The sequence below is a fragment of the Ahaetulla prasina genome, chromosome 2 (genome assembly GCF_028640845.1).
Source record: "Ahaetulla prasina isolate Xishuangbanna chromosome 2, ASM2864084v1, whole genome shotgun sequence".
Lineage (NCBI taxonomy): Eukaryota > Metazoa > Chordata > Lepidosauria > Squamata > Colubridae > Ahaetulla > Ahaetulla prasina.
The window spans coordinates 222,715,620-222,730,870 of record NC_080540.1 but is presented as its reverse complement, the minus strand read 5'-3'; the positions used below and the strand labels follow the sequence as shown (position 1 = coordinate 222,730,870).

The window sequence follows — 15,251 nt, the reverse complement described above, 5'->3', positions numbered from 1 at the left end:
AGGCTTCTGTGCGGCAAGGCTGAGGGAGAGAAAGGGATAGGATGGGGGGGCTTCTCTGGGGCAAGACTGAGGAAGAGAAGGGAATAGGATAGGATACGGTTCTGTGGGACAAGGCTGTGGGAGAGAAGAGGCCATCATAAGTACTCATTAATTTTCAAGCTGTGTCGAAATATCAAGCCCAATCACATAGTTTCGTACTGGAGCACAGGTATCAGCTAGTCCTATCTAAAGGTAGACAGCATAGAGTTTGAAGAGAATTTCTGAAAAAGGTGTGAAGAAGCTTTACAAATTCAACTTAAGTAAACTTAATGTATTCAAAAAATTTAAAAAAATTCTCCTCTATACACATAGTCCTCAGCTTATAATTACAATCGGGACCAGAATTTCCCTTGTTAAGCAAGGCAGTTAAGTGAGCTACACATTGGTCATGTAAATGTGAGAAAGATACAATGGTTGTAAGTTTGACCACTTATATATCACTTATTACAAATGCTAAACGTATGGTTCTAAGTTGAGAACTACCTAACTGCATAGGCTGATGGGAATTGGGCAGGAAAGTTTACTGTTATTTTTGCTGTTCATGATTTAAGACTCAGTTTACAAGCATTGCTATCAATATAGAACCTTCAGGTAAATAATTATTTATGTTCCTCAACTGTGGGAAGTAGGTCATTGAGCTTATCTCTGCTTTCATCAGTAACCAAGTCAAAGAAGAATATCTCTCCTAACCCCAGGGCTATTACATTTTCTCAAAGACCTGTGAGTGAATCCTCCACACAGGAGGATCTCATTTAGATTTTAGATTTAGAACATCGTAGCAAAATGGTCTTTTCTTTATGACAATATAATTACTACTAACCCCACAGACAAAATAAATAAGTACTCAAAACAAAGTGCTTGGTTGTAAAAAAAAAAAAAGACTACCTCTGTTTTGTAAGTTTAATAATTTTATCTTTAATATTTTCCATCCATTTTACCTATTATTAATATGGTACTCTTAGCATTTTAAACTAAGCGGTCCGTAATTTCCTGAAATAATTTTTAAAGAGTTAAGCATTATGCTTCATAGTTTGTGATCTTTCTGTACAGAAATCAGACTTAGTAAATTTTTGGCGGGTGTCAATTGAGATCGGAGATCTCACCTGTGAGATCTTTCAAGAACCCTGGGACAGTCCTCATGAGTTGTTTGCTTTTAATCCATCAAGTATAAAAACTAAATAATAGAAGGAAAAAAAGGGATAACAGAATTCCTCCAAAGTTACTTACAGCAATAATTTGATCTCCAATATGGATTCTACCATCATGCTCAACTGCACTGTCTTTTGTGATACTTTTTACAAAAATACCAGAAGGTTCTGTGATTTAAAAATAAAATTGAAGTAATTAAAGGTATGTCCGAGTCATGTATTTGTAAAGCTGTTATGAATTGAATCCATAAACACAGCATATCAAGCTCTGACTGTAATAGTCTTTATGACTTCTAAGTGCTTAAGCAGAAATATTACAACATAGTATCATTTTTATCTTGCTCTAACCCAGAGGTGGGGAACTGTGGTCCTTTTATGGCTTGTTATAAAGGGGTCATAGTTCCCCACCTCTGCTCTAACCCAATGTATTCACTCTAAGAGATAAACTTACATTTTAACATACATATCTAAGTCAATTGCTTTTAGATCTTAAACTAACACATATATTTTTATTTCAGTTATAGTGCTCATACCTATGCTATAAATATGCTAAGCTTAAGACCACTTATTAAAGTAGAAGTTTGACTTCCCAAATGAAGAACATTTAAACAATTTTAAATGTTCTGAATCTAGTGAAAGAAAATATGCTGCATTCAATGAATGCCTTAATTATTTCAAACTATTCCAGACTACAAATCTATGCAAAATAAAATCCATATTTTGAAATGAAATCCATATATAACATTTTTCTTGCAAAACAGTTATTCTATGTATTGTGTGTGGTATTTTAAAACATCTGGACTGACTCAACCAAAAAGCTAATAAATGGACTTTGGAGTTAGAAAAAAAAATAGTTATTTTTTTGAGCAGAATTCATTTTAACCATACCTGATACTTTATCCCCAATGTAGCCAGCAATTGTTATTCCTAACCCTTGAGAATTTTTTGTAAGCTCCACATCAAATGTGTTCCCATCTTCAACATTCTCAATTGGTGTATCTTCCAATTTCTTAAGGGAAAAGACATATAGTTATTCTTCATGACAGAAGTTCTTACAGGAAACAAAAATAATTATTCTATTTCTCACCTAAGCCCTAATATTTCAGCACTTAATTCTAAACATAACACACAGTACTTCTGGTCAGAATGTGACTCAGATATTAGTTTCATAACTCTCCAATATAATTAGTGAACCTTTAATAGAGTTAACATTATTTGCTATGGTAAGAGTTCCTCAAGAGATTTTTCTTAAATGCTTTTTCTATGTAATTCTGGATCACATTTGGAATGTCAGGGCTGTGGCTTTGTGATTTTTGAGGTTTGCAGATACTTTATGCTTTACAGAAATCATTTCTAGAAAATAAAACAAAGATCAAAATTTTTAAAAATGGAAAATTATCTAATTATGCACATACATACACATACATACACACACACACTCAGTATGGAAGTAAGATTAAAAATATTGAAATGCAAATTCAAACACTATTTTTTTAAATTGTTTCATTGAACATACTGTGGAGATATGTAATTACTAATATAATCAGAAAAGAGGGGCTCAAAGTGAGGAGTGGAGAAATTGAGGATGCTGTACTTTTTTCTTAAAATAACTCCAGGCATTATGGCTATAGATGTATATTGTGAGTTGTAATTCCACAACTCTGAAAGGATATAAGCTGCATACTTTTATTTTTAAGCAAAACCTTAAAATGGGTAAAAGACAGTAAAACATTAGATTTTATTTTATCTACTAATATAGGTAGTCCTTGACTTACAACAATTCATTTAGTGACTTTTCAAAGTTACAACAGTAGTGGGGAAAAAAGTGACTTATGATCATTTTTCCACACTTATAACTGTTGCAGCATCCACATGGTCACGTGATTTACATTTGGATACTTGGCAACTGATTCATATTTATGACAGTTGCAGTGTCCCGAAGTCACGTGACCATCTTTTGCAAACTTCTGACAAGCCAAGTCAGTGGGGAAGCCAGATTCACTTAACAACCATGTGACTAATTTAACAACTGCAGTGATTCACTTAACAAATGTGGCAAGAAAAGTCATAAATTCACTTAACAAATTTCTCACTTAGCAACATAAATTCTGGGCTCAATTGTGGTTGTAAGTTGAGGACTACCTGTATAGCAATTTTTTTTTTAATTTAATTTTGTCATAACAGTATACATAAACATTGTCAAAAGTAAAAAACATATCATGAAGAAAATATATATATATATAAGTAAAGAATATGCTTTAGCTATATTAATTTGATATAATAAAGGGAACAATAGGACAGGAACGGTAGGCACTTTTGTGCTCTTATTCACAAAATCACAAAATTTTGTGATTTTTGTGAAAAAAATCACAAAATTCAGGAAAGAAAAGTCTATTCAAACTAAAAGATAGTTTTCAGAAAAGGCATAGCTAATTGGAAGGAATGATTCAATTATTCAAATCCATTCCTCCTGAAGACTGCAGTGAAAAAGCTGCAAAACAAAAACAATGGGGTATAAATTATGCTTCTGACAGAAAGACATGAACGCATATTTCTGCAGAAATATAATTTTTACCTTATCTCCTTTTTCTTCGCTCTGTCACTCTCTCAAGCATTTCATTCTGTTGAACATAATCCAGTTAGCTGAAGCTTCCTGCCGAATTGTGTTTACATTCTTAAGACACTAAAACTTGCTTCAGTTGATACTGACATACGTAGGCACTTGCACCTCCTTGATCTGTGTTTGCACACACCAACTCCCTATTCTATCTTCTATTTTGTACATTATCAGCCACATTCATCCTTGGCATAGTTTCAAAAGGTTAAAAGGAAAAGAGTCACTGGTGAGATGTGGGGAGCTATACAAGTATGATTAAACAGATAATAAAGAGCACAGGAGGTTTTTGGTAAATGAGGTTGGGGTTGGAATGAGGTTACTTTTCAGGCAACAGAAGAACACAGGAGAAAATAAAACACCAGCGCAAATGAAATAAAGAGGGCAGCTGGGTAGTTGCCATCTAACTAGCAGCAGCTGAAGTTGTGCCAGCTGATTTATGTGAAGAGCTACAGCCAGGTACCGGTTAGCACAGAGAGGAGCCCAGCGGTGGATGCCGAGGAGGAGGAGGAGGAAGTGGAAGAATAATAATCCAGATGAACTCAAAGGGCTGCGGCAGAGCAAATGGGAAATGCTATGATGCAGTGATTGCTTAAGCTGCTATTAGAGCACTATTCAAATGGCAGATTGAAATTAGCAGGTTAACAATTATTTGCAGGCCGGCAGGCAGGATGTTTGACTATGAATAAGCATTATGAACCTCTATCTACTGTCAGTCCTGTTTCTTTAACGTAAGTTACATGTCGTTATTACCTTGTTTTCCATCATACATGTTTGCACTGGGGTACCCAAAGAAGCTGCTGTTGATGGAGCAGCCTCCTCAATTAGACCTCTAGCTATCACCAACTTGACGCGGTTTCCACATTGCCTCAGGACTTGTGCCACCTGCTCACCGCTGATCCCAGTCAGGTCTGTATCACCAATTTTCAAAATATGGTCTCCACTGCACAGTCTACCATGCTAGATGAACAAACATTCAATTGTTTAAAAAGCTATACACAGAAGTGTCTTAGAAAAATGTAAGAACCTATTTCAGTTTTGGATTTATTTATTTTTTTGCTTTTAATACTGCTGTAGTAGACAATGTTACTTTAAATATTTTTATCATATGCTGTTTGTGTATAACTATGCAACACCTGATTAAAAATGAATATATTTTAAATTAATAAATGTCAATGTTTTATGGTTCTAAGTAATATGTTTAGCATTGCTTACATTCAAAATTTATGTATCATTTATTGGTTTTATTCCTATTTATTAGCTTATCTGCCCAAAAGGACACACCTAAATTTAGCACTGTTTTCCTCCCAAAATGAAGAAAAACATGGAAAACATCCTGTTCAAAATCTCTCAATTCTACCTTATCAGCCTAGGACAGTGGTAGTCAACCTGGTCCCTACCACCCACTAATGGGCATTTCAGCTTTCATGGTGGGTGGTAGGGGTTTTGTCCGATACTGAAACACTTTCCTTTTTTTTAAATTTAATTGACTTTTAAAAAAATGTTCATAGCATTATTTAAAACCATTTTCACTAGGTTTTCATAAAATTCCCCGTGACAATATAAATTTCTGAAAATATACTATTTGTATCGCCTGCGCATAAGTTTAGTTCACGTTACCCAAGTGAAACTAAATGGCGCTATGGTGCGACCGCAAACAAAAGAGCCTCATCCCAGAATAGCTCGTGCATTTCCCCCCACACCACCCAGCTGTAACAGACAAGCATAGCAGGTAGCTGGCACACACACACCCCAAACCCAATCCACGATGCATGAGAGGCATGCGCAGACGACAATACACGGCGCATTACTGTGGAACCGGTGGGCGGTTAGAAAATTTTACTACTAACAGAGAAACAAACGTGGGTGGTAGGTATAAAAAGGTTGACTACCCCTGGCCTAGGATTACCAAATCTACCTCTTGCTTGTAAACATCCCTATTTAGAAAACGATTTATCTCTTATCTGCTTATCCGCACCTAAATTACCCTCATATACACCTCTCCTTTTAACAGAATCACAGAGGAGAAAGAAGGAAAACAAGGTGGGAATGGGGAGATTGGAAGAAAAGGGGACTGTTTTCCATGTGTGAAGGACAAATGTGTGTGGCTTAAACTCTGCTATCACATCTGCCTCACCAAGAGTAAAGACCCAGTTCAAAAATATCTCAAATACAGGGATAAAAAAAGTTCTCCATAAAGGAACTCCACTATCTGCTTTTCTGTGGTCCTCATTCTCAGACAAAACCAGCTTCCCATTTCCATAGAAAAATTATACTCATGACCGATAGCAGTTCAGAAGCAAAGCTTAGCATTTTAAATTTGGCTGGGGTTTCAAGCCATGGCTATGAGGATCATTTGCTGGGAAAAGATAACCCTTTAATTCAAGATGCTTTCCCTCACTGAACATTAGCATTCCATTCTTTCTATTTCAAGTAAATAAAGGTATTTATTAAATGGTAATAAGAAATTATCATGCTGTAACTCTAGTACAGAAGAATATATTGTGTACCCGATCAGCTACTCCGCCTGGAAGGATGGTTTTAACTATCACTCCAGTTGATTTTCCTCCTACTATCCCAAATCCCAGACCCGATCCATCATTCACCAACTCAATAGTCTCCACATGCTGCCAATGTACCTTTAAGACAAAATCTTACATTAGTTTCATTTTTAAAAAAACAACCTCTAAAGATATTCCATCGGGTTTGCATTTTCCCCATATAGTCAATCTCTTTTCTATAGCTATTCCAAATAATGTTCATGAATCATCAAAAGAACCCTTCAGTGTTCTATATTTTGAGTGGTTTTACTGGCAAGTTACAGTGTTTTAACATCTTAGTGAATAAATTATTTTGGGCATGAAAAATAAAACCTTATGCTTGCTTTCCCAAGGTATTCATTCAGGTGTACTGACTGAGAACAATTCATTTCTACTCAATTCAGCTGTTTACATAGGAAATGAAGTGTGGTGACTCCATACTATGCGTAAAATGGTACATCTGATACACAGGAAGGATTTGGCTTAAGTCTCTCAAAGGCCTCAGACTGAGGTACTTTTTTTTCTTCCTCTCTCTCTCACTCCCTCCTTAATCTACATCATGAAGGCCCTTCCTTATTATCAGGCTCTCATCAAAGGACCCAATCGAAGAACAGACACTGCTTATATCATTTAGGATATAAGTACATAAAAACAGCCTTCCTGAGTGTAAGCCAAGGACTCTCTTAATCCAACAATGGCCAACCAGATACTTCTCAGATGCTTACAGGCAAGAGATAAAACCATACCATTTCCTCATGATTGTTCCCCTGCAAATGGGTTTTGGAGGCAAGCTATGGCTCCACTCTAGGAGTCAATGATTACTCAAGACTAACAGTCCTTGATAGACCTCTCACCCGATTTGCTTTTAAAATAAGTTTTGTGATAATTAAGTCCACAGTCTTATAATCTGCTAAGAACTGATGAAGACACATTTTATGGAATACGGAAAGTCTTATGTATAATAGGCTCCCACCACCACCAAATTGGATTCATTTATTTATTTATTTTTGGTAGCTGGTCCATGAGTTATAATGTACATTAAAACTGTTTGAACTACTTCCTGCACTATACACTGAAAAAACAGAATTGTGAGTCTAAGAAGCTTTCTATGGAATTGCAACTTTACACAATGGCTAAAATTCAGCAACATGTTGCAAAGACCTTTTTTTTAATCTTCCAGAGTACAAAGAGTTGCATTGACTATATCAACCTAAGCCAGAAGAAAGAAGACAGACTTGCTTTCAGTGTCCACTCACCGGGTTTGAATGGGCTGAAACTGTACTAGCAGCTGACGGAGATCGAGAAATTACGGGACTGATGAGCTGAGGCAAAGGGCCCCTTGCCACAACTAACTGGACACTATCTTTGGCTTTCTGTAGGATGCCAATAGCCTGTTGATGTGTTATGGTCTGATCAAGGGCTTGCCCATTAATAGCAAGAATTTGATCTGCTTCCTGCAATCTGCCATCCCTGTTGTAGACAAACAAAAAGGGGAAAAAATAAGCATCATCACCAGTATTGCTATCGTATTTGACAGTTTCTCCAAAATACTGTGGTTTTGTTTGTTTTTTAATCCAATTATCTATTTCTTTCAATGCAGATTTATTTTTATTTTATATATTATTTTTGAAAAAAATTTCCTTGCAGTTCTGCTGCAGGCATCTTTTTGGGCCCCTTCTTGATGAGCTTCCTTTGAAGCTAATCCACAAACCTTGCCTCCTAGCTTCACTCCAGAATTACCTCCTCCTTCTTGCACACCAATCCGAAACTAAGCATATTATATATTGGTTGCTATTGCCTGGGAACTTTATTCTTGACTGTGAGCCTGCTGGGTAAAAACACCAAGTGTTTTACTGCATTCACCATGAAAAGTATTGAATATTCATCAATCCATAGTTTACTTACGAAACATTTTCACAAATGGGGAAGAAGAAACTGTTTTTTAAAAAACCATCCAAAAAAGGATCCTAATTACAAAGGCCCCCTTACAAAATGGACTCACACTTTCTCAAACTTACATCAAAGTGATCTGAGCTAAAGCAGTTATTGATCTAATCTGTACTAATATGTTACGATTAGTAAAAGAAGTTGATTGATAGTCATATAGGTTTTTTTTAACATACCGACTTAATTTAGACTCTCCGAGAATATTATGGTATTCAGATAGCATTTCTCAATATTTTTCTTAGTTCTTAGCAAAAAATATATTTTATCTGTATACTGTATCAGAAAAATGAGTCTATAAAAATGTTGATATTACAGAAAGTTGTCAGTGAAAATAAATGCATTTTTGCATGATTAAATGTTTAGCCTAATGGAAACAAAATTTAAACAGACTTCTAAGTAAAACCGAACTGGATCAGAGAAAGGCTGATTGGCAATACTTAAGTCAAATTTTATCTGTATAAAACATATCGAGCATAAACAAATTGAAATAAGCCTTCTTTTCAGCCCAAATTTTTATTTATGTTATCTGTTGTTTATTGCATTTGCATACTGCAATGAAAGTGAAATGTTTGCAAATCTGTCCATTTTTTTTCAGCAGAATATTGCACAAAACAGGCATAGCATCCAGACTGGATTAACTTACTTGTATCTCCTAAGAGAGTTGGCCACCCTAGAGAACTTCAACAGCCAATTGCTTTACAACATAATGAGGGAAAGGAAACAAACAAGCACAGCACCTCCCTTAATCCCATGATGCACATCCAAACTTGGCCTGCTGAGCAGGGGACGATAGCAATAGCAATACTACTTAGACTTATACCGCTTACAGTGCTTTTACAGCCCTCTCTAAGCGGTTTACAGAGTTAGCATATTGCCCCCAACAACCTGGGTGTTCATTTTACCCACCTCGGAAGGATGGAAGGCTGTGTCAACCTTGAGCCTGGTGAGATCTGAACTGCCAAATTGTAGGCAACCGGCAGTCAGCAGAAGTAGCCTGTAGTACTGCATTCTAACCACTGCGCCACCGCAGCTCTTAGAGGTTATGTGCCCTTCGTGCATGTTCCTGGGTCCTGCTGATTTTGAGATTCAGGATATGTTTAAATGCAGTAGGTATTCATCTTCAAAAGCACTCTGGAAATTCCAAATTTACCAGGATGAAAGAGCACATAAAGACTAACTCACGGCTCACTGCCAGGAGTTCAGTTCTGACTGGCTCAAAGTTGACTCAGCTTTCCATCCTTCTGAGGTGGATAAAATGAGGACCCAGATTGTTGGGGGCAATACACTGACTCTGTAAACCACTTAGAGAGGGCTGTAAAAGCACTGTGAAGAGGTATATAAGTCTAAGTGTTATTGCTATGTACGTGCATAGCTAACCTTTGCGAGCTTTTTCCCTGAAGATTTTCATTTGTGTTGATGTGTTTTCATTTGATTGGTTGGTTGCTTTATTGTTGGCTTTTAATGGAATTTTTGATTATAAATACATACAAAAAACCCAACAATAATATCTTAGTTGGTTGGCATGCTGAGTATTTGATGTTCAGTATTGCATACTGTGCATTTAAAGAGAGAGACAGAAAGCACACCATATTAATAACCTCCCATCCAATTTCTTTCATCGATAAAAATGTGCTTGGATTTAAGGGAAACACTAAGTACAAGGATAAGGCAAATGCTTCAAATAAATAGAAAGTAGATAAATAAAGTCTTTCCCCCCCCAACCCGCCACCAGTTCTTCCCAAAGTTGGCTCACTGCTAGCATTCAGCAAAGTCCTATCTATTCTTCTGTATCTTGGATTAAAAAAGAGAAGAATTGTTTCCTGCAGCTGAAACCCTCAAAGTGTATTGAGTTTTGTTTGAATGACAATTAAACAGGTTGAAGATTTGCTCTGTTAAAATGTAAGCAATTCAAAATGTTTTGTGAAACATTCTAGGGCAGGCTCTCCAACGTTGACAACTTTAAGCCTGGCGGACTTCAACTCCCAGAATTCCCCAGCCAGCAAAGCTCAGCAAAGCAAAGCTGGCTGGGGAATTCTGGAGTTGAAGTCCGCCAGGCTTAAAGTTGCCATGGTTGGAGACTTCTGTTCTAGGGAGACGTCGTCCTTTGAGCTCAAACCAAACACATTTACTAATTCATTCATTCCATAAAAATAATTATTTAAATTTTAAATATTATGTTTATAATCCATTTGAAAGCTGGCATTTATACATCTCTTTCAATGTATAGCTTACAGGCAAACTCACCTTTGTGCCACACTTCCATCTTGAATCTCCTGCACAAATATACCGAGTTCACCTCTATATTCACTCTTCAGGCCAACTACACTAAAACCAAGCCCACCGCTTGGAGGTTTTAAAAGTTCTATTGTCTCAACAAGTCGACCCTAGTAGCAAAAACAACAGGAAACAAACCACTTTGAAACAAACTCAAAAGCATTCTGATTCCAAAAAGTTCACTTAATTTTCATATTTGTATATTAATAAAAAAAGAAAACAATCAAGCAATGTACATCCAGTACAGACATAAAAATGTGTCTTTGGCAAGGTGCTATGGTTAAGAAAACCAGAATCATTGATTGTCTGGAAATCCTACAGACTATAGGAAATTCTCGATTATAAATGGGTATCTTCTAAAAATGGAGGGTGGCAGAAGAAGGTAATGTCAACTTATTCAATCCTGCTGCCTCTGCAGATTTTATTTAATTTTACTTATTTATTAAATGTTATGCCACCTATCTCCCCTATAAGGTGACATATGGAAACACCATCCCCGACTGTAATCACATATGAAGAGAAATCGAGTTTCCTATTTAATAATAGAGAAAATTATTTTTAACCCAAGAGAGGAAGTGAAGATAAAGAAAAGGACTTTGGAAAAATCAATTTGATGTTTCCAATCATCTAACTGAGATTTAATTTAAATAAAATTTACCTGTGCCATATTTCTGATCAGTAGTTCAAATTCATCGCTTGCAGGCTTCCCATTAATCTGAGGACTGATCGACTGGAGAACAATTCCTAGCCCATTTGAAGGGTTACTGTTCTCTTGAGCCATCAAGTAGGAGTCATTGTGTAGTGAGGAGCCCACAACACTACCATGATGGGAAAGTTGCAGGTGCTCACCAGATGAGGAGATGGAAGGTGCAAGGTTCACCTGAAAGTTGTATATAACGTTTTTTAAAATTTAATTTAAGAGCACAAAAAATACAGTTAACAGTACAAAAGAACAAAACCAACAAAAAAACAATAACCAATGGAAAATATGTCCTAAAATGACACACGGCATCAAAATCATAAAAGCAAATATTACCGTAAACATTAAGAGTAAACAATCCTTTGGATTCAGTTATTTTACAGGAAGATCACCTGTGTACAAGAAGGAATTACATAGTTCCTTCAATGTCAGGGATAGTTCGACTACATACAGCTACAAGGACCAATTATGTCCTCACAAAAGCACGAAATAATAATACCGTATACAAGTAGTCCTCCGCTTATGACCACAACCGAACCCAAAATTGATGTTGCTAAGTAAAACAGTTGTTAAGTGAGGTCTGCCCCATTTTAAGATCTTTTTTTTAACACTGTTATTAAGTGAATCACGACAGTTGTTAAATTATTAAGAGGGTTGTTAATTGAATCTGACTTCCCCATTGACTTTGCTTAACAGAAATTAAAAAAAGTTTGTCATATGGCCCTGGGACACTGTAACCATCATAAATACATGCCAGTTGTCATGAGTCTGAATTTTGATCACGTGACCACGGAGATGCTGCAATGGTCACGTGAAAACAGTCATAAGTCACTTTTTTTATTATTTATTATTCATACTTTTGCCAATGTGACTTTGAAGGGTGACTAAACGAATGGCTTTAACTTGAGGACTACCTGTAATCTAATCCAGGGGTCTCCAACCTTGGTCCCTTTAAGACTTGTGGACTTCAACTCTTTGCTGGCTGAGGGACTCTGGGAGTTGAAGTCCTCATGTCTTAAAGGGACCAAGGTTGGAGACCCCTGATCTAATCCATTCTTTTTCATTTCTAAAAACACACTGTTGGTAGCTTCCGTCTTTTAACTGCATTTGTCCCACTTCTTTCAGCAAGACAAATTATGTGCTGAGATGAATAAGATTTAAAATGTTTAACTGAGTGATACCCGTGATTTGGAGACTATCCTATCAGGAAAAATATCAAAAGCTATATAAAATATCTGTGTTGATAGATCATACAGTCTGGAAGTTCTTCTGGCTACATTTCTCATCATATAGACCAGGGATCTGCAAACTTGGCTCTTTTAAGACTTGTGGACCAACTCCCAGACCAAAGCTAGCTGAGGAACTCTGGGAGTTGAAGTCCACAAGTCTTAAAAGAGCCAAGTTTGCAGACCCCTGATATAGACTATGAAGCTAGATGGCAGACTATTTCATTAAGAAGCAAGTCAGACTTCCTGTTTTTGTAATTCATTGTCCTTGAAGTTCATCTAACAGATTATTCTCTCCTTTCTTAGGAAACAGAATGCCTTCTAATGTAAAGAAAGAAACTAATTAAGAAAGAAACATTGTTGTCTCTCAAAAATTGAAAAGGGAAAGGGAAGGCTTCCTGTTATAACTTGAGACTGGTTACAAAAGAAAAGAATTTTAATTCATATTCGTTCCATTCAAAACGGTTAAGATTTAATTAGGTTTTTAAAAGGCTTTACTACACACTATGGCAGACTTTTGATGTATTATTGACTCCTACTTTGTCTCTACTAATAGAGTGGCACTCCATTCTAATGATCATCATTTTTAAACTTATTAAAGAAAATGATTTGCATGTACAAAAAGGATTGATTTAGCATGAAAGATAATATCAGACAAAGTGGCTGATAGCTCCTACGCAATTCTGCAGCTAGAGAAGATGGCCTACAATAATTGAAACAAAAAGTGACTGATTGATTTATGGGTTATCTTAAAAAACAATCTACCAATGAAAAGTCAAATCATCAGAAATTCAGAATTAAAATGTTTTTTCGTTGTGATGGAGAAGTACTTGAGATCTTATAAGGAGGATCTTCAGGATCACAAGAAGAACAAATCATTTAATACTAAACAAAGTAACACCCCACCTATTCACTGCAAACATCAATAAATAAATGTAACATCAGATACCGTATTTTTCGCACTATTAGACGTACTTTTGCCCCCCAAAAAAGTGGGTGGAAATGTCTGTGTGTCTTATAGAGCTAATATTGAGGCAGGGGGAGAGGAGTTGGTGCAGCAGCTAACACCGCCGGCGCCTCCTGTCACCGCTGCCGCCGTTCGCTGCCGCAGAGGAACACAGGAGCCTTCACTCCCAAGCAGCTGATTGATGGTTGGATCAGCCTCCTGGAAGACTGTCGATCAGCTGTTCTTGGTGGCATGGATTGCCACCACTGCTGCCAATTGGTGGCGCTGTTCGCCAATGCCAGCAATCACCATTGTTTGGCGGTAGGCAGTGATTGGCAGCGAAGGCAAACGGCTGTGATCAGCGGCAATGGTGATAGGTGGCTAGAACAGCTGATTGGCAGTATTCCGGGAGGCTGATCCAACTGTCAATCAGCTGCTCAGCAGCGAAGGCTCCAGCATTCCCCGCCAGCAGCAGCAGCTCAGCTCAGTTGACTGGTGGTGGGAGCAATGGAGCAGAGCCCTGACAAGCCACATGCTGGGGCTGCGACAACGTGCTGAAGCTGACCAGGCTATTTGCTGCAAGGACACTAGCCAGATGAATATCGGATGAATGTTGGGAGACAGAGGCAGATTTTTTTTTCTTGTTTTCCTCCTCTAAAGCTAATGTGCGTCTTATGATCCGGTGTGTCTTATACTGCAAAAAATATGATATTTTGGGCACCCAACACCAAAGAAGAATGTGATGCTTTGAAAAATCCAAGCAAGTTAAAAAAAAAAGGATCAACCGAAATTAAGATAGTTATTATCAATGTTGGCACAAGTTTGATTTACAAGATCTCAAGTGTGGACAGTGTTTTGTCCTGTGACTTTAAGTCAATCTTGACTCCTGATAATTGCCTGGGAAAGTCCCTGCACTTTTCTTGGCAACATTTTTCTCATGTGTTTCCCATTGCTCTTTTTCTGGAGCTGAGAGAAAAGTGATTGGCCCAAAGTCATACAGCTGATTTTGTGCCTAGGGGAGGACTAGAACTCATAGTCTTCCAGTTCACAGCCTGATGTCTTTAACTAAACTTACATATATCATCAATACCAACATCAATACCATCATCTTTAATCAAACTGGTTCTCATAGAAAACATTACTGACAAATACTGTACTGGGGAAATACTACGTGTTGGTCTATGAAGTGGCAAAAGCAATGGAATGAATGAATGACAGCAAAAATCTATATCACGAATACCATGTCAATTTGCCAATAATTTAATATAGGAGATAGTGTAAGAGCTTCATGTCACTGAAAAAAATATTTTTGTCTAAAATATGCTTACTGATTTGTTATATTTTCTCTAACATATTCTAGGTGGTTCCAGATGCAATACAATCAATGACTGTCCTGATGATTTCAGTGGGTCAACATAAACTATGACTGGATCCTTTATGTTCTATGAATCTTACTTCCTCAATTGCCCTTTTTTTTTTTTTTGCATTTATATCCCGCCCTTCTCCGAAGACTCAGGGCGGCTTACACTATGTCAGGCAATAGTCTTCATCCATTTGTATATTATATACAAAGTCAACTTATTGCCCCCAACAATCTGGGTCCTCATTTTACCTACCTTATAAAGGATGGAAGGCTGAGTCAACCTTGGGCCTGGTGGGACTTGAACCTGCAGTAATTGCAAGCAAGCTGCTGTTAATAACAGACTGCATTAATCTGTTGAGCCACCAGAGGCCCTTTCAAGGGAACTTAAGCGAAGAATTAGCCCTTCAAGGGTGGTTCCCAGTTTCCTATCCTAAAGTACTCACAAGCTTTTACA

At 37.1% G+C, this 15,251-nt stretch overlaps 1 protein-coding gene across 1 annotated transcript in view; it reads right to left on the bottom strand.

The window, feature by feature from the left end:
- Window positions 1-15,251, bottom strand: part of MPDZ (multiple PDZ domain crumbs cell polarity complex component) — a 112,766-nt gene that overhangs the window by 80,755 nt on the left and 16,760 nt on the right. Inside the window, exons 4-10 of the mRNA XM_058168056.1 lie at window positions 11,221-11,442; window positions 10,533-10,672; window positions 7,598-7,811; window positions 6,312-6,440; window positions 4,555-4,761; window positions 2,076-2,196; window positions 1,267-1,355 (exon numbers count right to left, since the gene is read on the bottom strand). Coding sequence (XP_058024039.1) covers window positions 1,267-1,355; window positions 2,076-2,196; window positions 4,555-4,761; window positions 6,312-6,440; window positions 7,598-7,811; window positions 10,533-10,672; window positions 11,221-11,442 — 1,122 coding nt within the window. The remainder of the gene's footprint in view (window positions 1-1,266; window positions 1,356-2,075; window positions 2,197-4,554; window positions 4,762-6,311; window positions 6,441-7,597; window positions 7,812-10,532; window positions 10,673-11,220; window positions 11,443-15,251) is intronic.